The sequence below is a fragment of the Melospiza melodia genome, chromosome 13 (genome assembly GCF_035770615.1).
Source record: "Melospiza melodia melodia isolate bMelMel2 chromosome 13, bMelMel2.pri, whole genome shotgun sequence".
NCBI lineage: Eukaryota > Metazoa > Chordata > Aves > Passeriformes > Passerellidae > Melospiza > Melospiza melodia.
In genome coordinates, this window is record NC_086206.1 from 22,760,254 (window position 1) to 22,784,502 (window position 24,249).

The 24,249-nt window shown below is 39.9% G+C and overlaps 1 protein-coding gene and 1 non-coding gene across 3 annotated transcripts in view; both read left to right on the top strand.

Annotated features, from left to right (window-relative positions):
* The window catches only part of AP1G1 (adaptor related protein complex 1 subunit gamma 1), a 35,194-nt gene that overhangs the window by 2,862 nt on the left and 8,083 nt on the right, over positions 1 to 24,249 (top strand). For both annotated transcript variants that reach the window (XM_063168258.1, XM_063168259.1), the window contains exons 2-14: positions 5,947 to 6,150; positions 10,438 to 10,562; positions 12,732 to 12,873; positions 14,074 to 14,170; positions 14,992 to 15,068; positions 17,236 to 17,331; positions 17,810 to 17,890; positions 18,135 to 18,233; positions 18,642 to 18,697; positions 19,113 to 19,226; positions 22,299 to 22,439; positions 22,736 to 22,790; positions 23,867 to 23,989. In XM_063168258.1, coding sequence (XP_063024328.1) covers positions 5,950 to 6,150; positions 10,438 to 10,562; positions 12,732 to 12,873; positions 14,074 to 14,170; positions 14,992 to 15,068; positions 17,236 to 17,331; positions 17,810 to 17,890; positions 18,135 to 18,233; positions 18,642 to 18,697; positions 19,113 to 19,226; positions 22,299 to 22,439; positions 22,736 to 22,790; positions 23,867 to 23,989 — 1,407 coding nt within the window. In that variant the 5' untranslated portion in view covers positions 5,947 to 5,949. The remainder of the gene's footprint in view (positions 1 to 5,946; positions 6,151 to 10,437; positions 10,563 to 12,731; positions 12,874 to 14,073; positions 14,171 to 14,991; positions 15,069 to 17,235; positions 17,332 to 17,809; positions 17,891 to 18,134; positions 18,234 to 18,641; positions 18,698 to 19,112; positions 19,227 to 22,298; positions 22,440 to 22,735; positions 22,791 to 23,866; positions 23,990 to 24,249) is intronic.
* On the top strand, positions 20,629 to 20,715 carry LOC134424522 (small nucleolar RNA SNORD71). Its single transcript, XR_010029447.1, has one exon. It is a non-coding gene; the product is annotated as a small nucleolar RNA SNORD71 (small nucleolar RNA).

The window sequence follows — 24,249 nt, forward strand, 5'->3', positions numbered from 1 at the left end:
ATTTTTTAGCTCTTGTTTTGGGATACTTTTTTCTTATTTGACCTCCCCTGCTCTCCTCCAGCTGTCTCTGCATAAAGCAAAGTGTAACTCTGATGCCTTTTCTTAGGACAATGCATTTTGAAGCCCCCTGCTGACTTAATTGCTCTCTGATTTTTCTGATGTTGCTTTCTAGTTCTCTATTGCATTCAATAGCTTTTTCCTCACCAGAGATTGTCGCACTTACCATGTTCCATGGTTGGTTGCTCTTTCTCTCAGCTCATTTGTGTTGCCTTTGCCCTTCTTGATGATGATGATGGTGCTCCTTGCTTTGGTGTTTATTGTATAAATAGTTATAATAATTTAATATTTACTGTTATCTGTATAAATATTGATAATACTAGACCATATACTAATATCTCTGCATTTGTTGACACCCTCATCTCTACTTGGAGAGTATGTTTTTGGTTTTATTGCTAAAATATTTTTCTTTTTAAGTGTCTGAAAGAAGTGGGAAGCCTACTGATAGCAATGTGGAGTGGAAGCCATCAGTGTTGTGTGTCAGCGCTGCAGTTACTCCTTTCATGGAGTCTGGACAGATCCTCTGCTCTTGTGTGTACTAGGCTGGATTCAGTTGCACCTAAGCAAGTAGTGGAGTTCTGCTGTTGATTTCAGTTGGGAGTTTAGTCTGGCTTCAGTTGTGTAACTTCCCAAAAGCTGGTGTTGCTTGAGGAGTGTGATTGCTTATGTATGTGTTGGGGTGGAGCAACTGGAGTTGTGTGTTTTAGATGTGTTTGAAACCTGTGCTGCTTCAGGCTTGGGGTGTTTTCTAGACAGAACCAAGTTCAGAAATGCTATTTACATGAAAAGCTGTAACTTGGTGTGAAATCACCACAACTGAAAATTCAGACCATTTCCCCAAACAGTAGATCTCTTCTATAAATAATTTCATTTTTTGATGGCCTTTATGTCTTAATGTTTCCAGAATTAAAGGCTAAATAATAATGGAATGTTAAATGTCTGATAATTTGTCCTAAAGAAGTTTTAAAACAGCTGTTATTTTTTAAAGTTTTATCGTTTAGAAACACATAGGATATTTTAAATGTAAGCTAATATTTCTGAATAGTTTCCAGAGGACGTGCTCTCAACTCAGTGTTTAAGGACTGTCCTTTGTGTTTACTCTGCAGTTCCTGATAGAGGAATAAAGCTTAACTAAAGCACTTGAGCATTTTCAAGGTGGGTTTTGATTATATTAGGTGTGTGTTGTAAATATAAGAGGTGACCCATCGTATTTGAATGTGGCTGTATTCTAAGAGAGATTTCTGGTGAAGTTCTGTACTCAAATGTTTTTGGTATAATGGCCTGTTGAATAAAATCTTTAACTTTCAAACGTGACAAGCTTCCACTAGTAACAGACCTTATGAAGGAGAAAACAGTGATTTATCAGTACAATTTAAATGAAAGCTAAATGGTGTAATTCATGAAGATTTTTGTTGGGTTTGGTTTAGTTGTTTCTTTTTCCACTTGTGTATAGTAGGAATGAGTTACACAAAGAGAGAGAAAATGCCTTTTTATTAGTTCATGGGAAGGATTCTTGAATAGCAGAGGGAAGAGGATCACTGAGGCGACACCTTTCCTAGTCTCTGGATTTCAGGAAAGAAGCTGGAATTTTGTTTTCTAAGGAACTTAAACACCAGCTACCTATACAACTTGAACTAATCTGAATTAGGTCTCCAACTCTCTCAGAAGTTTTGATCTTGATAGTATGTTCTTCTAAGGAGCAAGGCTTTTGAACTTAGAAGAGGAAAAAAGATCTGGTAAGGTTGAAGAATTCTGTGTGCAACACTACCAGATATTGTAAATATTAACTAGTAGGCTCTTTTCAAGTATTCAGAAATCATCTCTGATTTTTGGAGCTTGTACTTGACAAAGAAATGGCTGAAGGAAACTCCTGTTTTCAACCCAAGGAGGAAATAGGTAGCAACTTCTACAAACTGCCTTGTCATTTATGTTGATGTGCAAAGAGTAAAAGAATGTGTCTGTACTGGTGAAAAATGTTAACTAATCCAGAAGAACAAGATTTGCTACTTTGGAGGAAGTTCTAAGAAGCACTTAGGCACCAGCTAAAGGGAAGCTCTACTGTCTGCTGTTGCTAGATGATATAGTTATCCTTCCATTGTTGCAGTAAAGGTCTGTTGGCATTGTAATAGGCTTAGGAATTGCTGAGACTAGGTAAATGTTAATCTCTTCTGTAATGCTTCTGAATATAAGTGTTCTCATGTCCAAAGTTTCTTCTCATCTGCAGTAACTACTGCTTACGCACACTTGAAATGTCTGAAACTCAAAACTATGATGAGATTTCCAATGTATTAGCATGCAGAAGAATCTTAAAGTCACTGAAGGCAAAGAGCAGGTACCTGATGCAAGAATTTTTGATGTTAAGAGAACATTTTCTTGTGGAGGGGAAAAAAAACAATGTGCTGCATTGCATGGGAATTACCTCGTATTGAAATACTGGACGAGTGTACATAAGAAGAGCTCAAGCTTCAAGGATAAACATGTAGGGTGATTTGTGAGGGGAAGATGCTGTTTTACATGGATGGGTGCAAAACCTTTTGTATGGGATGGATTCAAAGGTATATTAAAAGCTGAATGATTTGACATTGACTAAAAAAAAAGTATGTAGTTGCAGCACAAGGCTAGAAGTCCCTTTTCTGAATATTGGAAAATAAATCACAGCCCTGTTTTTTATCCTTTTGTAATCCTCCATCAGAGCAGGTCTGCATTTTTCTGTTCTCATCAGGCAGGGAGTGTGTGTGTGTGAGATACAGTTGCTCTTAGTCCTTCGGGTTAGACTGTCTATGTAACTGTATTAGCTGTTACACAAGTGAGAACAGCAGGAAGCCTCAGAAATTGTTTTTTGGGTCTTACTCATCAATCCTTGCTTTCTGAAGTGCTGGTTCTGCCTGCTTTCCTGTGATTGTGAAGTGAGGAGAAAAAATAATCTTTACAGTGCGCCTTGCTAATTCTTTATTTATGCAAGGGTATTTGTAAGTACTGACTATTCACTTTTTTCAAAATCTGAATGATGTTAGATCTTCAGTTTGTCGTCATTGTACCTGCCTTTTGCTGAGACAGGAAGTCCTGCCTAACCACTGGAAAAGGATGAAAAAAAGTATTCATAAAAAGCTGTACTTCACATATATATTAACGTTGTTGAATTCTGTTTTTCCCTTGACCAGAGCTATTTAGGCAGTATTTCCTTTATTTTCTGCTGTCCAGGGCCAAGCTTAAGATGCTGAAGCCTTCCATGGGCATCCCTACAGAAAGTTTTTGGTCCGCTGGCAAGGAAAGGAGTTGGCTTGTACAAGTCACAGGCTGCCGATATCAGTGTTCAGCAGTTTATAAACCTTCAGATATAGAGTGAGAACAAAACAGCTTTTTTGGTATCTAAACAATTTGTTGGCAAACCTCAGTTTGTTTGCAGGTTATGTGTTAGTGTTTCAAAAACTTTGTACCTTTAAAATAAAGGAGTCAGTCATGGTTGTAATTGATTGTATGGTTGTAGCTAGACTAGTAGTAGCCGCTGCTTTTCTTGTCAGGAACAGCAATGTTGTAGATAAGCTTAATTAGGGTGCAGAGCCATAGCATCAGTGTGGATTCACGCTGGAGTGAAGCTTTCAGCTCTTTTCCAGCCCATCAGAGGTCTCCCAAAGCCGCATGTTGTCACTGCTGCCTGTCTGTGCACAAGCCAGGCTGCTGTGTCTGGGGCCTGCTTTCGGGAGAGAGGGAGCAAAGCTGTTTTTTGCATGCGCAGGTTGGTGCACTGTGCCTGGAGTGCCAGTGTGAACACAGTGGAAGGACTGGACTCACCTTTTTCAGCATGAGCCTGCACATGAGGGATCTTAGTGATTATGAAATTATTGCCTATGGGCTGCAGAGGAATATTTCTGCAGTAGCACTTCTGTCTTTCTGACTTCTGCTCAATTTTCCAACAAGAACGTGGCTTATTGAGATCAGTTTAGAACTATGTGGTATGTGTGTGTAGTAGATGAGTCTAGGCTTAAAAATTCAGCACTTAACATGGACAGTTGCCACCCAGGAAAGAGATTTTTGCATTTATGATACTGTTGTGAAAAACACAAGCTGAGCACTGTGCTGCAATCAGAACTCCACGGAGTGTTACCAGTTTTCAGGAAAATAATAGGCAAAAAAATATAAGGCATTTTTTATAAATACATCAATATGACATCTACCCCTTAAGTGCTACATGCAGCATATCGCTTTTGTTCCCCTTGAGAAAGGATGTAGAGCTGTATTACATGAGGGCATGGCAGCAAAGGTTGTGGTCATGGAAGGGCTTGTTCTGGAGATGGATTTCTTACTTTTCCCTGACTATTTCTGTTATGCCTGTTAGTGCAGCATGAGTGCATAGCAACCGTTAATTTATTCATATCACACTAATATGAGGAAGTGTTGTGAATTGACATGGAGAGACGAGACAAGAGTAAGGATTAATGTGTCCAATAGTCTTGATCCTACACATGTCAGCATTTTGGGACAAAGTTTCCTTATGCAGGAAGAATATCTCTACTCTTTCACCTTCAAAACTGAATGCTTTGTGTCTCTATAAATTCAAGCTTTTAAAATATGAAGATGGGGAACTTAAATATGAGGAGTCTACATGGTTTGGCTGAACAGGCCTAGTGTGTGTATGAGTTTGTAATCAAGACTCAGAGCTGCCTTTGTCTGGCTTACTGTAAGGCCACCTTTTTACTTGTACATGCATCTTTCTCTGCTTTTCTGCAAGCAAAGAAATCCCGTTAGCTCTGTGTTCCAGCCTCTGTGTTCAGTGGCATCATGTAAGCCAGTTAAGTGCAGCACCTGAATGCGCATCTTTTTCTTATATGGCAATGCTTAAACTGTCTGACACAGTATTCAGAGGGAATGGTGACCCAGACAAAATCTCTAGCAGACTGACATGGCAACTTCTTACAAGTTGGTCTGATACCTTATCAGAAGGGCTCAGTTCTGTTCAAACGCTGGCATGGATGAAAGAAGGCTGTAAAGATGTTTATATAGTCTGAGCTCCCCAAAAGTCGGAAGTCTGCTTTGGTGAACATGAACTAAAAAGTTCAACTGTTGAACATAAATCCTAAAGTTTGGATTCTGTTTGATAACCGCTTTCCTCTTAACAGGAACTTGGCAGACTAAATTGCTCTGTGGGTCAGATGACTCCATCTGATGAGGTGAAACAACTCTGTGTTCATGTATACACCTTTCACACCCATACTGCCAGACAGTAATGTCACAGGCTTGTTTGTTTCACAAAGGGTTGTTCTAACTGGGTGTAATAGAAGGATGATGTAAACCTGATTATTTCTGTTTGAAGCAGGATTCTCTGAAATATCCACACACCTAAGATTGTGCTTCCATTTGCTTTTCTGCTGACTTCCACACTTCTAAGAAGGAAGTGTGTATGGCACAAGTTAGCAGGTTTTTGAAGCGAGGCCATCTGAAATGGCCACTTAGATGAAATCTTGTGCAAGTTGTTAAACAGAGGTGTGTTTTGTAGCGGATTTCTGTCCTAAGTTGTCATGATTCTGGGGTCATTTTTCTTTGGAGCCTGGCTTTTCTGGGGAGAGGCAAATGATGTGAATATGAGAGTACCTTGCAGAGTGCTGTTTCTGCCTGTTTCAGGTGGGGAATCATGTTATGTTCATTTGACAGCTGGCTCAAATTGGAGTAATTCCCATTTCTAAGGTTCTGGAAGAGCAGATGTAAGGTACAGTGAAGTCCTCGGGTTCTTGAGTTTACTCTTAGCCATGCTACTGAAGTAGCCTACATTTTCTTCATTTTTTTACTTACATAGTTGTAGAGTAAGAAAGAAAAAAGAATACATGGAAGTGTGAGACCATTATGAAACCTTTAGAGACAGTAAAAGTTTTACAGTCCTCTTTCTTCTCTCAGAGGATGCCAGCCCCCATCAGACTGCGGGAGTTGATCCGGACCATCCGGACAGCAAGAACCCAGGCAGAAGAGCGTGAGATGATCCAAAAAGAATGTGCTGCTATCCGGTCATCCTTCCGAGAGGAAGATAACACATACCGATGCAGAAACGTGGCAAAGCTGCTGTATATGCACATGCTGGGATATCCTGCACATTTTGGCCAGGTAGGTTAAAATTTAGTGCCTTCTGTGCATAAGCCAGTCTGTCTTCTGTGTTTTGGGCTCATTAACTTGATCAGAGCATTCCTAGGCGCAGTTCTTCTTCACACCTTTGGGGTGTTTTGAGGTGTGTTTTCACATATGTTCTGAACCTATGTTAGTTAGTTTAGACTTCAGTAGTGATATTTGCTGTTTGGGGCTTACATATTTTGTTTTGAAACTTGAGGTTAGTCTGCTTTTGCCATACTATCTCCTCCTCACCATCCATGTTTCTGCAGAGCAGTAGTACTTAAACCACAGTCCAAGACATAGGGATGTTTTTAGATTGGATCAAAATAGCACTTTGGAGTTCTGTCTCTGAAAAATACTGCATAGTTCAAGGAGGTTCTATGCACTTTTCCATATAAAGTAATGTATTTGAGATAGAAAAGAGCTGGTCTGTTCCTGGCAATCAGAAGCTTGTGTTCCTTATCCCCATCTTAGTCAGGTGACATGGAGAATGCAGGTGTGAGTTTTCCATCTCTTGGATTATTTTTGATGTGCTATTTTTGACAGAAATTTTAGGAAGAGGAGATAGGAAGATGGAAGCTCTTGATCTACAAGGTGTCTCTCAGGTTAGCTTTGTTTAGTCTTTAGGGCATTGTTTTGCTTAGAAGTCAGTAAGTGTCCTGTTAGTAGTAATCTAACCTAGGTCTTCAATAAAGCTTAAATCAGTCAAATTATCCCTTCATGTAGCTTCATGTCTTGTGTGTCTGTCCATTTGTGACTGAATTTACCAGTCCTAATATGTCTCACTGAAACAGTAAGCTCAAATCAGTGAAATCAAATCGCAGATAGTTAGGATTAGTGAGTTTGGGCTCTGCTGTAGCATATCAAGTTCCTCATCTTACTTGTATATTATTGGATTATTCTCTCAGGATAAAGAGTTTTTAAAAAGAGCAAGTGAAGTTGTGTATTATTCTGTTCTTAACGTTTTTCATAGCTGGGCTCTCCGGTCCAAGGGAGAAACTTCCTGTCACAAAAATTAATTATCTTGGGGCCCTTAAGAATAATGAAAAGTGTTACAAAAGTGTCATCTAGAATTTCAACGTTTGGCTATGTTAAGAGCAAAATTTCATTCTTCTATCTTGTTGCTCAAGTATTTAATCCCATCCAAGGAAGATTATAATTTGCCATTTAGTTTAATGATTTAATTTACCATTACTAAGAAAATTTACTAATTTGCCATTACTAACTAAAGCAGCAATTTTCAGTTTCTGCTTTGGTTAGTAATGGTAAATTCACTGTTAGTGAAAGAAGGCTAAAGCAGATTGTTCAGTATCTGTTATTGCCAGGCTTGCTACATCTTGAAAAGAAGCATCTATTCTGACTATTTGGAGAACAGAGTACTTCATTCAATGCCCTTGGTTCTCTTGTAGTTTATCAGTTGCATTGTCATGAGAGCCCAATGCTGAAAAGGGTTTTAACAAGTATTCTGCAAGAGAGTGAGTTAGAGAATTTTGCATGTCCTTAACGCTTATCACTGGAGGGAATCTTTCAAGGTGCCACTGTTGTATAGGAGTACAGTTTGTGTGAGCTGGGGACCTGTTGAGGACACAGGCTCTACCAACAGTGGAGTCTTGCAGATAGACAGTCCTGCAATGTAGACAGTAGTCATCTGAGAGTGATGGGATAAATATGCAGGAAAGAAGTTTTGCAAAAAAACAGGAGAGCCACAAGTGGTGTTACAGCCTCTCTTAAAGCTGTAAGCAGTGGGCAGCTAACAGTCTTGGTAACCAGGAGTGAGTGGTTGGTCTACTTCTATCCAACCCAGGGCTCCACAACTTTGACCTGGGGTATCTTGTACACAAGTATGAGAATGAGCGCTGTGTTTAGCCAGTGCACGCTGATACGCACTGGATGGCTTGCTGTCTCCTGAGCATGTGCAAAGGCTGTTTGTGCAAGTTGGGAAGTCGTCGGACAGCCTGGACAAATGCTCAGATAACTTTATTATTGTCATTGTTTCTATTTGAAAAAAAATTGCAGATAGAAGAGTGCCTATGTCAGTAAAAGTTGGGTCAGTTGTAGTCCGGTTACATGCCAGTAGTGTCTGTTACAGTGGTGATGTAGCAGATTCCTTTGAATGAAATGGATTTAACAGTATCAAGATTTTTTTCCACTAATTACACCTGGTAAGAGCTTCAGCTGATCATGTTTCTTAGTATTGCTATGCATTAATGTAGTTTGCATGTGCTTCTATACAAGTGAAGCAAGTACTCATCAGCCTTTCATGGGGTAAATTTCACTAATATATTTAAAATTCAAAAGTACTAGAAATGTATCTTAAAGTGTCTGTTGCAGTCATCAGTTTTCTTATGCTCTTCCTCAGTCATTCATCTTCTGCCTTCATTGGCTCTTACTCTGTAGCTTAGGTGTCATCAATTTTATGTTGCGTTTTTGCGGAGGATTGTATAAGTATCTTGTAAACCCAGGAAAGAAGGTTGTTTCAGAGGTGCATTATTCTCTTACAGAAAGCACTGGAAACATGAGAGCTTGATATCTAGTGTTTTGTATGTTATCTGTGGCTGATCTCGGGCATTTGGGCAAATGCAGTTTTCTTTGCAGAGAGCTGGTCTTATTGTTCAGAGATGTTTATTCGAGGTTTTCATCCCATTTAGCCTTGCAGACTGAACTCAATTTCTTTCAAGCCTTTTCTTCCTGATTTGTCATCTTTGCACTAGCTGGGCTTTTGCATATGATAACAATGTCAACAGCTGAGTGCGTGTTCTAATGCCACGTGGTCATGAGAACCTGCAGGACGGGGACTAGGCCATAGCACTTTTTCTCTGGCACTTCACCTATAATTTTCTTACCAATATACTGTGCAACTTTACTCTTGTTGATGTGTGTGTTTCTTGCATCTCACCTGTGTCTTGCCCTGTTCAAGCTTCTGTCTAGCTGAAGACATGAATCCCTTTTCCTGACACCTCATATCTTTGCCTGTGTGTGCCCCCTTTGCTATGGATCTGTTGCCAGCTCTGTCTGACCCCTCCTCAGACCTATCGTGTGTGCTTATTTGCTGCCCCAGCTAGTAAAGCAGACTTACAGAAATAGTTTGTGAGGGATAGAACTCTACTTCCCTGTCAGGAAAGTAGACATAGATTATAATTGATTAGTTATCTGTTACAGAAAACTATTTTAGTGCATTGTAATGTCAGAATATGTCTGTGGTGGATGGTATTTGCTTTTCAAAGTGTCAGATGTAAAAATGAGCTGACAGTTATATTTTAAATTAGCAGAGTGCAGATGAAAACTATGTATGTTGTCTTGGGAATCTCTTCTATGCTATTGACCACAGTTGCCATTTCTACAGGGGGAAGGGGAAACTTGTAGTGGCTGGAATGCACATGATTTTAGTAAACTTCTGGTGTTCCAGAGATTACAGAGGTGTGCGAAAACATAACTATCTCTGACAATCTACTTTTTGCCTAGATAGAAAGTTAGTTACAGATCACAATAAACACAACCTGATTTTAGAGTCATAGACTCCTATAATGGTTTGTGTTGAAAGGTCATCTAGCTCTAACTGCCGTGGGCAGGGACACCTGCTAGTCGAGGTGTCTTCAAGCCCAGTTCAGCCTAGCCTTGAACACTTCCAGTGATCCAGGAGCAGGCACAGCTTCTCTGGGCAGCCTGTGCCAGGGCCTCACCATGCTCACTGCCAAGAATTTCTTCCTAATATTGAGCCTAAACTTGCCCCTTTTTCCATTTGAAGTCATGACCTCTTGTCCTGTCACTACATGTCCCTGTTTTGGCAGCTTACAGAGCATTGATCCTCTTCCTAGTAGGTAAATTGAACCTTTTAAGTTTAGCTAAAAAATTTCATGTGCATATCAAGCATGACACATAATCTAGATTTCCAGATCTTTATTATTTTGTGTTTACTGATGTATCTTTCCTCTCTATCAGTGTGCTATTCCTCTCTATCAATGTGCTATCATTTACTTTTGTGATCCGACATTAACCAACATATCTGGTATATTTGAGGTCACGGAGGACCAACAGTGTCTGACCACTTCAAGGCACCAGAGCTGCTAATGACCTTCCTGCTGGCTTTGTTGGAACTTTAGCCAGGTCATTTAATCTTTCTTGGTTTTCCACATCACCAAAATGGAAACGAAATACACCTTTAAAAGTGCATTCTGAGATACCTACGTTACTACACATCAAAATTCAAACTGTTTCTTCTCTAGCTAAGAAGTAGTTTTCAAGCTAATTATGTATTTTTTTCTTCTTTTTTTCCTTTTTTTCCAGTTGGAGTGCCTCAAGCTTATCGCATCTCAGAAATTCACAGACAAGCGCATTGGGTATTTAGGTGCCATGTTGCTGCTGGATGAGAGACAGGATGTTCATCTTCTTATGACCAATTGCATCAAGAAGTAAGGGTACCACCTCTCCATCAAACAATGATTTGAGGTTTCAGTATTGGAAAGTATCCTTCTGACAGTGATACTTAAGAGTACTTTAGGGTTTTTCGTTTGTGTTAGAAAACTGTTGAAATTGTTGTGTGCTGTTGACCATAATAAGGCTGTTGTTGTAGTGCTCTGTATTGGGCCATCCTGTATAGCTTCTTTAGTGGGAACAGAATATAAAATTGCATTAGTTTTGAAGAGGCATATGTAGCAAGCAACACATGTCCTGTGTGTTTGTTTGCTTCTGCTGACAAACTCTGAAGAGTTGTCAAGGAACAAGGCTATGTATCTTGCTTTCTTTTTAAAATCTAATGGTCCTGACGAATGGTTTTCATTAGAAGCAAGGCAGCAGCTTGGGATGTGCTGTCATTTTGCTGAAATCAGACAAGAGGGGATGGGAATGACTATTTTTTTAATACTTCTCTCAGCAAAGCAATGTTAAAGTGGGACTTCCTTACATCATAGTTTAGTGGGTGACGATGAGTGTGTTTTCTTTTCAAGATGGATTGGAGCAGGTATGGAACAGCTGGGTTCTGGTTGACCTACCCAAAGGTTGTGTGTGGTGTACCGGTTTTTATTATTATGTACTTATGTATGTAATAATACATACTTATGTATGTATTATTAGCACTTTAGTCTCTCAGATATTAGCAAGTAAAGTATTGATCTTCAATTAGACTGTGGCCTCAAAGTGCTTTAAAAGAAACTTGACAAAACTGTGGGCCTGAGGATCTGCTAACTTTGAACCTAGCATCCAGGAGACAAGATTTTGGTCTAAAGATCTTTCATTGAAGTGCTATACCAGTGAGGTGCTTCCATTTGAACCAGGGTGAAGGTTAACACCTCCGTTGATTGTTTACGCTCCAGTGAATTTCGTAAGGGTGTAGTGAGTTTGAACTGGAAATGGGTCTGATGGAAGCTGAGCAAAAATGGTGGACAGCTTCCCACCATCTTCTGGGTTGTATATTGCTTTCTCCTTCAGCTTCTGTATCTGCCATTGTGTCTTGCTTTTACCTAGACATTAAGGGATTTATTTATGGCATTGTTTTTCGTGTTTTATAGCAAGACCCAGGTTTTTGAGACGAAAAGGAAAGCAACCTCTTGAAGCATGTACTTGTGATACACACAGCTTTACATAGCTGCCAAAAAATTGTTAAAGGAAGGAAACAAAAAACCAACCTATTTAATAGCATGTGCTACCTGTTCCTTCATCTGCATGTTGCCATAACTGCTTCATGTTAGAACTAGAATACTGTCTTTGCATTCGGCACCTCTTGCATGTTTGATTCAGCTTCTTTCCCCAGCTCTTCCATCTTGCAGTCCTCAGCTCTTGTTGCCTCCCAGACCACAAACTGTATTTTTTACTTTCTTCAGCATTGAATCCTGGTGTGGTGTGGCAACCTTAGTACCAGACACAGATGGAAAAGTGGTGTAGAATTTAATTTTCAAGGCTGTTGGGATTGCCATATAGAAGCTATGTTGTCTTGTGCTTAGTGTGATGTTGTAGCTAGCCTTATGAATAGCATCTCATGTTAGGTAGTTTAGCTTCGTAGTGACCACTTTTCACAACTTCCTTAGGCATATGAATAGGAAAAATTGCTAAACAGAATTCTTGTATGAATTATTTTCAAGGTGTGTGAATGGTGGGGTTTGTGGTTTTCGGTCAGGAGAGAGAATACTTTTGCACAGATTTTTCTATACTGTTTGGTTTGTAAATGCAGAAGCTAAAGCCTGTTGTAGACCATATTTAAACTGGGACAGCCCACAGTGTCACTGCTGCTCTGTACTTTGCATGCAAGTTCCAAAGCTAAAACCATATTAAATGGAATTCTGCATAGTCTTCCCTCTTCTCACCTCAATCCCTGGATACCCTGACAGGTCAACCTGATAGTTAAACCAAGTATTTTTATCTTTTTAATTGAGGATTCTAAGTAGAATGAGTAGCAAACCCTGCGGTATATGCACTCAAAGCTTCCGTTGATCCCAAGTTGTGCTCCCACAGAGCTGTGAATCCAGAAAGTTCTTTCAGGCCGTGTGTTGCTGGATAGATGACTCTAGCTGTAGATGCCCTTTTTTTTTTGTGTGTTCAATTTCTGTGTGTGCATGCTGATTGACTTTTTTTGTTCTCCTTTGCAGTGACCTTAATCACAGCACGCAGTATGTGCAGGGGCTGGCACTTTGTACTCTTGGCTGCATGGGCTCCTCAGAAATGTGCAGAGACCTTGCAGGAGAGGTGGAAAAGCTCCTCAAAACTTCCAATTCCTATCTTAGGAAGAAGGTACTTCAGGAAACTTTTGAATACTTTGTTATGGATTAAAAGGCAAGATTGATTGAACACCTTGTTAATATCTGGAATACTAAATGACTGAGATCACGCTGAGTGAATATTTTCTTCAGTGTGCAAGACAGAGCTTAAAACTCCCTGTCTGTTAATAGCAGGATTGTATGTAAGCCTCTAAAAGATAAGCAAGCACCCAGTTAGTGAGGCAGTTGCTTCTGTTTTTACACTCTTCTCCCATAATGTTATTGGTGGTAATGTGAATGCTTGCCCCCTCATGGACATTAGCCTCAAAATTCTGGTCGCCAGTTTGATTTATCTTCTCATATAAGAGAAGACCTTCGTTATTAACAGTGCAGGCTGGTATCAGAATATTTGCACCTATTTGATGTCTTCTGTTGATGATGGTAACAGTAGTACGAGAACTAGAGGGATTGAAATGGACAAACACTTATAAATTGTCTAATTTCTGTAGCAAATGTGCCATACCATCAGCAAAGTGTGATTGTCCCTATTCTTTTACGTTTATTTATTGATAAGTCTTGGTGAGAGTGTGAAGCACTAAGATTTAGGAAGAGATGCATTGTTACTTCTTTGTCTAGTGCTAGGTCTAGAGAGTTTGGAGAGAAGGCAATGCCAAGAGGTCTTGCTGTGTTCTGGAAAGAGGCACTTGATTTTCAGGCAGTTGCAGGGAATAGTGTCTCCTGTTGCTTCTCCATCCTAGAAGAAATAGGCACATGTTTTTTCAAAAATCCCTGGAAATGTAGTTTTGTTTCTCATAGTACGCAGCACCTGCAGGAGGAAGTTGTTTTTTGGGGAAGGAGGGAAAGTAAATAAGCCATAATTTTACAGTAAGTTTAATTATTTTTTTCCAATACATTATCTCCTTCCCAGCAAGAGGAAGACAGGCTGAAGTAGCCCTATTAAAGGCTGAGCTGCTTTGCAAATAATAACACTTCTTGTGTGAATAATGTAAAAATGAACCATTACTAGGGGAGTATTAGTTTGTAGTTCAGTGCTCCCTGTTTATTGAACTCTCTTCTGGAATGCTGTTGAGTAACACTTGTAATAGAGAGATGGAAAAATGTGCCAGGCTTTTGTTTATCATGAAGATTGTTATAGTTCCCACTGTGCTAGATATTCCCAAAACAGGTATTGTTATCTTTGCAGTGTGTAGTAAAAAGTGTCTTTCCGATCCAGGCAGCACTGTGCGCTGTTCATGTCATCAGAAAGGTGCCTGAACTTATGGAGATGTTCCTGCCAGCCACCAAAAACTTGCTGAACGAGAAGAACCACGGTAATAGCTGAGACTGCACTTAGCAAGGCTAGGCCATTCTCTAGAGGATAGTGCACTTGCTACCTAAGCCCTTTGTTTGGAGGGAACTTCAGAGGTGTATTTGTATGATTTGTTTCTTTCCATTTCTACACAGTGAATGCAAATGTCATTTAGAAGGAAGAGATGTGTATGACTCTGCTAGTCAACAGGACTTTAACATGGCATAGGTGACAAAAGGAACTCTTTCATTGTGTTTTGATACACTTCAGAGTGGGTGAAATGGGAGCATTTGATTTTTATCCTGTACACTGCCTAGCGTGACTCTAAGGAAGTGGCTTCTTAGGTTTGGAGATATTATTTTTGTGTAATCTTTCTTTAAATGGAGTTCTGAGGCCTCCTGAGGAAGGTGGCATAAGGTCTGCTAGGCAACCCAAATCCGAAGAGAAAATTAGGAAGTGTGAGGAACTTGACACCCACAATGCAATTAACACATGCTGTCCTTCTGGAGTCTTACATTTGTATTGAATCGTATTGGATTGGACATAGAAGAGACCTTAGAGGGCAGGAGCCCAACTATGACCATTACTGTATGTTTAGTATGCGAGTTTCTGCAGACCAAGTCCAATTTATCTCCTGCCTTGGCCTTTAATTGCAGTTTTATGACAGGAGCACATTGCTGTCTGCTTTCCCTTGGACACAGCTGCAAGATATGATATGTTGAATTCAAGAACATTTTTTAATGATTTCCTGTTGTTTTCTTGTGATGTTTATCAAATGTCTGGAGCCAGTGGAATGATGTTAAATGGAGATACATTTTTCTTTTCCCCCTCCCTCACCTTTAGGTGTTCTTCACACATCAGTTGTTCTCCTCACAGAGATGTGTGAGAGAAGCCCAGACATGCTTGCACACTTTAGAAAGGTAAGTGTAACCTGGTAATATTGCAAAGTTAAGATTCATGGCCTTGTAGTAAAATCATTGCAACTGTTTGGGTGAAGAATTTAATGATACTGACTGGTTGCTAAATTAATTTTTTAATCATTAAATGTGAGAATTTCATGTGTATCCAGGCCTAATCCCCTTCACTGAGTGGTTAAGTTACAAACAATCAGTCTTTTAATATTGTGCTGTAACTTACCCTAGAGTTAGATTTAAAGTTGTCTTTGATGGTCCCTTAGGTTTTTCCTCACTTCTTCTATCTAATTGCATGATGACACTGGAATCACAAATGAAGTAATCATAGAGAGTAAGATGAAAAACTGAAGCTTATACCAACACCTGAATGCCTTAACCACAGCCAAACAGTTATATGCACTCAGTTCAAAAACACCAATCTAAATTCTAGTTGTATAGATACCTCGTGCCTGATGCATACTATGCTACACAATTTTCCATTTTAATTTAGGGGTTTGAGAGTCAATGTCACTCTTCCTCCTCTGGTTAGGAATGTTTGCTTCCCATCACCCTCCTGACTTCCTTGTGTTGTTGCTATAATTTGCTGTATTATTGCCATGTGAAAGACTACCTATAGAAGAGCACCTGAAAATTGCCTTGTCATTCTAAATTTTTGATCAAAAAGGAGAAATTGAACAAAGCTGGTAGAGCAGAGCAAGCCATTTGCTCCTCTGATAAGTCTTAAAGGTGTTTGTTTATTTGCATGCCCATTTACGTTCTTCCTTGTCTATATCATTAGGGATTTAAAACTGTACATTCTTTGGTGCATCTTAGCATTTTGGCATGCATCTTCCCTTGCCTTGGTTGTAAATGTAAAAATGTAAATTGTCAAAGTAGGAGAAAAAGTCAGATGAGGTTCATTTTGCAGGTACCATCCCTGCTACTAATTGCTTGCTTAATGTGATAGCTATGGGAAAAGGGAGAAGACCTGAGTGCTCAAAATTTTGTTACTGGGGCATTCTTTCTAGCTATTTCTTGTAGTTGTTATGCTGTGAATGGTATAACATTGACCTATCCCTAATGCTTGCTTCGTCTGTTTTGTCCCTTTTGTCTGTTTGGAATCCTGCTGAGTTAGAATGAAAAGGTAAGAGTTAATTTTTTTAGATGATGCATGTTTGCCTTGAATCTGTAGATGTTTATCCCTTGTGAGGCAGTGCCTCTGAATGACACAGTTGTGATTGATGCCACATGCTTAGATCATCTGTACTTGTCTAATGCTCTTTGTGTGCTGGTCTTGTCACTAAATCTCTACATCCATGGCATCCCTCAATCTCAGTTGTGGCCTTCTACAAACATCAGCCTGCTTTCCTCAAGCCTTCCCTCATTTGAGGAATACTTGACAGATTTTTTTTTTTTTTTGTGCCTGTGCAAGTTGTAGCCCTGGGCTTTGTGTTTTGTCTGAATCATGGGGCAACTTTGGGTGATTCCCAGAAAGGAGCAGGGCAGACAGTTAACTGCCTGTAAGAGGCTGTAAAGGCTTTCTGTGCTGCAAGGAGCTACCCAGTCCAACTGCAGTGCTGATAGTCTTCATGGGTGTAATTTGTTTTCCAGAAGATGGGAGTGGGTGGCCCTCAACCAAACTCCATGGCTGTAATGTTTCCCTTTGTTCTGTTGTCCTCAGTCCTGATAATTCATGCATGTTGGAAGGCAAAGCAAACATGAATAAGGATTCCAGGAATGCTCCACTTGTCTGTTACTATGTCCGGAGGGTAGATGTTGCAGCACCCTTCGGTTTCCTCTTTAAGGCAGATACAGGAAGTTCAGGGTTAATTTTGTGCATTTCGTGAAATGCATGTTTTCAGAGGAGTTTGTAGTTCCTGAAGAGCAAAGGTAGGAACAAAAGGAGATGACAGGGAAACTAGGCTGATTTTCTTCTTACACTATACCACAGATGTAGATTTACCACTTTGAAGACACAATATGGTGCTCTGGTCCCAGCTTAACTGTTTCTAGTTGTGTCTTAGCCAAGCTGGAGGTATTCATACAGCATCAGCTCTAGGTGTGCAAGTTGAACTTTGTGGAAGAATCCAGAGACTGACTTGCTTTCAAATACAAGATTTGTTCTTGGACCTTGCTTCAAAGCTGGGGTCAGGGAAACAACAGTGCCCTAATACGACAACTCTCTTCTTCGCAGCTTGTTCCCCAATTAGTTCGTATTTTGAAGAACCTTATCATGTCTGGATATTCACCAGAGCATGATGTGTCTGGGATCAGTGACCCCTTTTTGCAGGTAAGAACTGATGCAAACAGTGACCGATAGCTTTAATTCTAGGACTGTGTTTTGAGCCTTATGTGTGATGAGGTGGTTACCGTCACACCTGTGTTGATTTTAAGGCTTCTTTGGTCTTCCTTTGAGCTGATTGTGCAAATGCTGTTCATCTGCCCTAGTGTCTTTCACTAAGGGCAGATGACACCTGCCTTCGTTTAACCAGTAGTTGTAGTGCTTTATCATGTTATGTGACAAAAGAAAGAAGCAGCACGTATTGATTTTGGAAGGCTGTGCCTGGTAGAGAGGGGACTCTGAATATTTCTGGCTAGTGGGAAGAAAATAAGCACAGCCGAAGCCTGTTTTTGTTGATGAAGTTCTTATCTGGCATAAGCATTTTGCTTAAGAGTGGAAATCAGCAGCTTCTTTTGATTTTTTGCCACTACGACCCTATGTCAAACACTGCCATCCAAGCTTTTCTTTGCTTTGTTTTATAAAATAGGTACGAATCCTGCGGTTACTAAGAATTTTAGGGAGAAATGATGATGATTCTAGTGAAGCAATGAATGATATACTTGCACAGGTAAGGTCTGCAAGGTTGATGATTGGTTGAAACTTTCTCGTAGTTTCTTAATAATTTAGGTTCTGCAGCACTAATGAGGATACAGCTGCTTGCTGTGCTGAGTGAAATTTTGTTGAAAGAGATGAATATTTACAAGTGCGATGCTGTTTTGTATGGGTTGGTTGCTTTCGCTGCCTGTTCTGCAGAGCAGCACAAAGGGGATCTGCTTTGAATGCATTGAAGTTATTTTGTTTCCTTTCTGCAGGTTGCCACTAATACAGAAACAAGTAAAAATGTGGGAAATGCCATTCTCTATGAAACTGTGCTGACTATTATGGATATAAAATCTGAGAGCGGCCTGAGAGTAAGTTGCCTTTGCTGTGGCCTTTGTTTTTTTCCTAGGATTGCATTAGAGTAATTTGTGTGGAGGACATGAAGCAAGTTTGTTTCACCATAACACAGTTCTGCATCTGACTCTAGATAAGTCTGTAACCTTTGCAGAAAGTGTGCTTGTTTTGGAGGAGAGAGGGTGTTTGGGTTTCTTAAAATAAAAATGAAAAGGCAAAATTTCCTGCAGAGTGCGTGTCCTGAGTGCAAGTGAGAGCCTGTGATGCATCCCTTAGCATTTCCTCTGCTTAGGCAGCTTCTAGAGCTCTTTTTGGCTAAGAACTGCAATGCTAGTTTTGACATGTTGCCTTTGAAGTCATTGTGAAATGATGAAGATAACCAGCAGCCCTTTTAGATCATTGATCTTCCCTAACTCTTTCTGCAGGTCTTAGCCATTAACATCCTAGGCCGTTTCTTATTAAACAACGACAAAAATATTAGGTAAGTTGTACAAAATGTGTTTTGACAACACCAATTTAAAATATGTGAGAAGCAATCACACAAAGATGACACTGAGGTAAAGCTTTCCAGGAGACCATGTTGGGATCACTGCTCTTGGGGTTAGTGTGGCTGTTGAGCTTGCTTTTTTCTTGGTGCATTCTTTTCTCTATGCAAATCTTATCTGTGGCCCTGTCCTTCTTAGTTGATAAGTTGGAGGCATGTTACAATTTAGTGTGGTAGCTCGCCTGTGAAGATAGGTCAGGAAGTCCCCTGCAGAGTTTTCATTCATTACTGAGTGCAAGAGAATCCTATTCTGTTGCAAGATAAGACTAGGTTTGGGGCAAGGGGACAGTGTCTGTGCATACAAATTAAATGGCTTCTGTCAGCTACTGATGACCTTATGTTCTGTTTGCAGATATGTAGCTTTGACGTCATTGTTGAAAACTGTGCAGACAGACCATAATGCAGTACAGCGACACCGAAGCACCATTGTGGACTGCCTGAAGGATCTGGATGTCTCCATTAAAAGGTAATCAGATTATCAGTGAAATAGACTCTTGAGGTTGACAGTCTGTGGAAAGTGAGCAGAGCATGGGGGAAAATGACAATAATCCTGGGGAATTGTAAGTGACACTACTATGAAGGTATAATATGGTTCCATAATTCAAACAAGATAATGAAGATATACTTCCACCTTCTTTGGAAAGCTGCTGTTACTATTCATGGGGGGGGGGGGTGAATTCTGTTTGCCTGAATTTTTCCAGAATGCAATATCAGTGGAGATTAGATTTGTGTGCTCTCAGCAAGATGGAAAGCCTCTGTGCACTATGATTATGATCAAAGCTATTCTGATTTGCTCCATGTTGGTTTTCTTTCCCAGATGAACGGGCAGTGCCATGTTGTCTTGGAGCAGTGTTAAGTCATTCAAATAATGTATTCTTAGATGTAATATGGAGTAGTAGAATTCAGACTTAATTGATTGCTCACACAATTTGTGTACATACCACATCCTTTTATCATTCTTGGTGTTCATTTGTCTTTTAAGTAGTGTATTGCTGCTTCTCTGGGCATTGGGAAAGCTTGCAACCTTACTTCTCACCACAGAAATATTTCGTCTTGTACTCTGTCTTAATTTCTTCCAGTTTATTCTCATTACTTCAGTTATGTTCCTTTTACTCATGATAGTAACTCCCTCCTGTTTCTGTCACTTACGGAAATTCTTGAACTGTTTGGTCGTACTTTGCCCAGCGTATGTGGAAGGCTGCTCTTCTAAACTGAGCCTTTCAGCTTCTTGATTTCTTGTTCTTTATTTCAGAACTCTCCTCCTTCTTATTATTCTTTCTGTAACTGGGTTGCAAAGAAGGGTCTGGGCTCAGTGCAGCATACAGCATGCAGTATTGGGGACAGCAGCATTTTTCCTGTTGCATTTCATAGAATATCTCTGCTACAGGCCAGACTTCCACTGAGCACTCATCATGTGAATATACCTTCAGAATTGTTTAACCTCTTCTTTTCCATCTACTCAAATTGATTAGATACGCCATAGATCCTCATTCTGATAGTCATTCTTCAAACTTATGCCCATCTTTGAATCAGATGTAGATTTTTTAACAGCTCTTCTCAGACTAACTTGTGTCAAACAGGAAAAAAATTGGATTTGTCTTGCTTCTGAAACTTACTTTTGACTGCTATGTACTGGGTATCATATAATCTCTCTTTAAGGTTGCAATCTATCCCAAACCACAAATTTCTATCTTAAATGCTGAGCAAGCCAGGCTGCCATTGCTGTTTGGTGTCAGAGGCAGCATGGGGCTCGGTTGTGGAACAGCAGAGCCTTACCTAGATTGTGGGTAGAGGGCAACAAAAACATTTTATTGGTGCCTGCTAGGAAAACAGACAGGTAGGCTACAAACAACTGAGCTTCATGTCTGAGTGCTGTTGGAGGATGAAGCCTTTGAGTGATCCATCAGCAGAGCACAATGTTGCCATGCTGACACTCGTGCTGCTGACAATGCACTGTCTTCATTGAAGCATTATATTGACTGGATATATGTCAGAGTCCCCAGGCAGCAAGCTTCAAGGACTTGAGGGAAAGACATATCTGCTTTTGGTTATCTGAAGCATGGCTTCTGCTCATCTTCTTGTAACTGGTGCAGTTCATATTTGATCCATGTAGCATAATTCAGAATGTCTTTGCCATTTAATTAAAGCCTTTTTTTCTGCTTGATTTGATTAAACTGTATGATTAAGAGCTTTGTGACAGGAATGAAACATGTAATATGACTGAAGGTAAGCAATATGTGCTGAGATAAATGCCTGGTATGAAGACAACATTGTATTCCTGCACAGCTGCAGTATTGATGCATCTGCTATAAAGTGACTGAAATATTAAACATAAACAGGGAAAACTTGTAACCCAGTAGGGACAGGTGTAAGGGAGTTGGGAACTAGTTGGAAGGGTGGAAACAGTTCTAATAATTGTGTAGGTCATCAGCTAAACATAGATTTAAATGTTAAAAGTTAGCAATTTAGTTTGGTATTTCCAACCTAATTCTGAATATCTCTGTATTTTTTCAGTCCCTGGGTACTCGCTGGGTAAAAAGCAAAGTAACACATTTACAATTCACCATTCTGTAAAAATCCTTATCACGATAATAACTAGGAAAATGTAGAGAAGTAGTGCTGTCTGGATGTTCTCAGATTTTTGAGAATAGTGTGTGCCCAACTCCATATTAAAGTTCACTCAGGGTTATTTAGCAAGCCTGTTTTAATGCATTTGAATACAGCTGTTGCAAAGTTGTGCAGAAATCAATCACATCTGAAGTTAGTAGTCTTCATTCAAAAATATGGCAGAAGAATGAGAGACCTGTGCTAAAGTCAATTGCAGAAGCTTCAAGTAGAAGGGTCTGGGAGTAGCCTCTGAGCTCTCAATGTGCACAAAAAGGAATAGCAAGGAGCCAGTACTCTGAGTAGTTGTGGTGTCAGCAGGTCTGTGTTGAGGAGGAATGGACAATACCAGGGTAACTTTGGGTTCTAGAAGTCTTATGCTACAGTATAAGAAACTTTACTGTATCCAGTTTATCCAAGTGGATACAGTAAAGCTTCTCAATATTTTAAATCTCTACTGTATTTGAATCGCTAATATATGGAATTGGAAACAGGTCTGTTCTGGATCCCTGAAGGTGGAGAAAATATGCTGTGGCATGCTTTAATTGTTACAGTTGTTGTGGCATGCTTTAATTGTTACAGTTGTGTGTCAGAAATGACCAGTATATAATTACACTTGGACAGTTAGGCTTTAATCCTGTTGGACTCTGGCTGCTGAAAGATATTACTAGCCTTAAGCCATCTTTAACACATGGATAGATGTTTCTGGAGCACCCCGTAGCCCCACTCCCCCTTAATTTTTTGGAGAGTGGATATTTGTCTGCCCACGAACAAAAAAAAATACTGCACATTAAATGTGAAGGGCTGTTCTCACAGGATTAGTAAGTATTGATCTCCTCTTAATTAAAAGTTAACTGCATTTTTGTAGCTGGATTTCGGATTTTTTACTTCCTTCACTAGGTGAAGTTACTTGTTTTTCTGTCTCTTGCCCTAGGCGTGCAATGGAACTGAGTTTCGCTCTTGTTAATGGGAACAATGTCCGTGGAATGATGAAGGAGTTACTGTATTTCCTAGATTCTTGTGAACCAGAGTTCAAGGCAGACTGTGCATCTGGAATATTTCTTGCAGCTGAAAAGTATGGCGTTGTTTTACTTGCTAATAATTTTTGGTACATCCTTGGGATTGTGAACACCTTTTGTGTTGTTTCTCTCCCTGCTTGTTCCCCAGAGAGAATGTGTTGATTCATTTCTTCTCTGTTCACTGATTTATGTGTGGCTTGTCAGTTGTAGCCCTCCCTCAGTATTGGTGTCCTTCCTCACGAAGCAGTGGGCCAGGAAGTAACTGAAAGGGGGGGTTCTGATGATGCTGGTTTTCTTGCTGGTGTTGAAGACTGGCAGTTATTGTTCTAACTTGTTTTCTTAATTTGGTCAGATATGCTCCTTCCAAGCGCTGGCACATAGACACAATTATGAGAGTCTTAACAACGGTAAGTGAAATTGCCTCTCTTGTGTGTGACTACATAAAATTTTCTTAATTCTGGAGGAAGTTACCATCAAGTTGGAGATGTTTCTAAAGGCTGGCAGATAACAAATGCTAAAATACATAGAGGAAGTGAACTTATGATAGCCATATTTCTGACTGGCTGCCTTGGATCACCGAGTGGTTTGTTTTGTTTTTTTTTTAGAAGAACTGTACTATTTCAGAAACACACAAGAGTAACAGTGTGTAGCAGTGTTTCTACTGCAGTAATCACACTAGCTTCTAAGGACAGCTCTTGTAGTGTGTGATTCCAATATACAGTCCTTTCAGAGGAGAGTGAATGCAGCCTGGAATGACTTGCAGAGAGAAAGGGGGTGAAGGAGTTTCTTGGAATTACTCTGAGTTTATCAAAACTTGTTAATGAAACTGTGTCAACAGCCTTCTAGTTCACCTTCTTTGGGTTTAATCATTACTCTTTTATCTACTTGAATTTATCTATAAACATCACAGCTGAGGTGGAACTGGAGCAGTGCTTTGGCAACCGAGGGAAGAGATCTTGATAACTTGGGCAGACAGTGTGTTCTGTGAGACAAAGGAGTGAGAAGAGATTTATCAGTATGAGTGTTCAAATTTGAGAAGTTCAGCAAAAAATAAGTCTGGTTGGGATGCTCTTTTGTCACCTTGAAACAGAGAGAAGTAGTTTCGTCTGAAGTGAGAATTAATTTCTGTTGGAAGGTTGGCTGTGAGAGTTGTTCTCAGATTACTTTCTCCAGTAGAGTAATTGCCTTTTCTTGTCTGCCAGATAAACCACTCATAAGGTTGTATTTATTTCTGCACTCTATCCTCTTGCAGTTTCAGGGTATCTGTAGTGTGGATTTTTCTGAGTATAGCTTCATTTGTTGGTAAATGTACTGTCCTGTACTTCTGCCCTGCTGAGGTTGCTCAAAGTCAGCCATAAAGTGCTCATGGATGAAAGGGTTGATTTTTATTTCCAGATGCATCAGGTGGTTTTGTGAAGGATATCACAGCTGCTGAGTGTTACTTAAGAAGGTCCATAGTAAAACCTAACAATTGTTCTTGCAGGCAGGAAGTTATGTTCGTGATGATGCAGTTCCCAATCTGATCCAGTTAATAACTAATAGTGTGGAGATGCATGCCTACACTGTGCAGAGACTCTACAAAGCCATCCTTGGAGATTACTCCCAGGTAAAACCAAACACAGCTGGCTTCAGTTTCTTTGTTGTACTGCAATAATTATGCATGTTTACTAAGCATCTCAGGGAGTGCCAGCATCGCATTGTCTGGCTCCAAGAGAGAGACTGCTGAGCAGGCATGTCTTCTATAAGTTCATGTTCTTTTTAGTTTCTCCAATTCTCTTACAGAATTCTTGATTGAATCAGATATTCCTCTTTCTTCTGCTGTGGAAGGCTGAGCTTGCCTCTGGAAATGCAGATGGTCTAATTTAT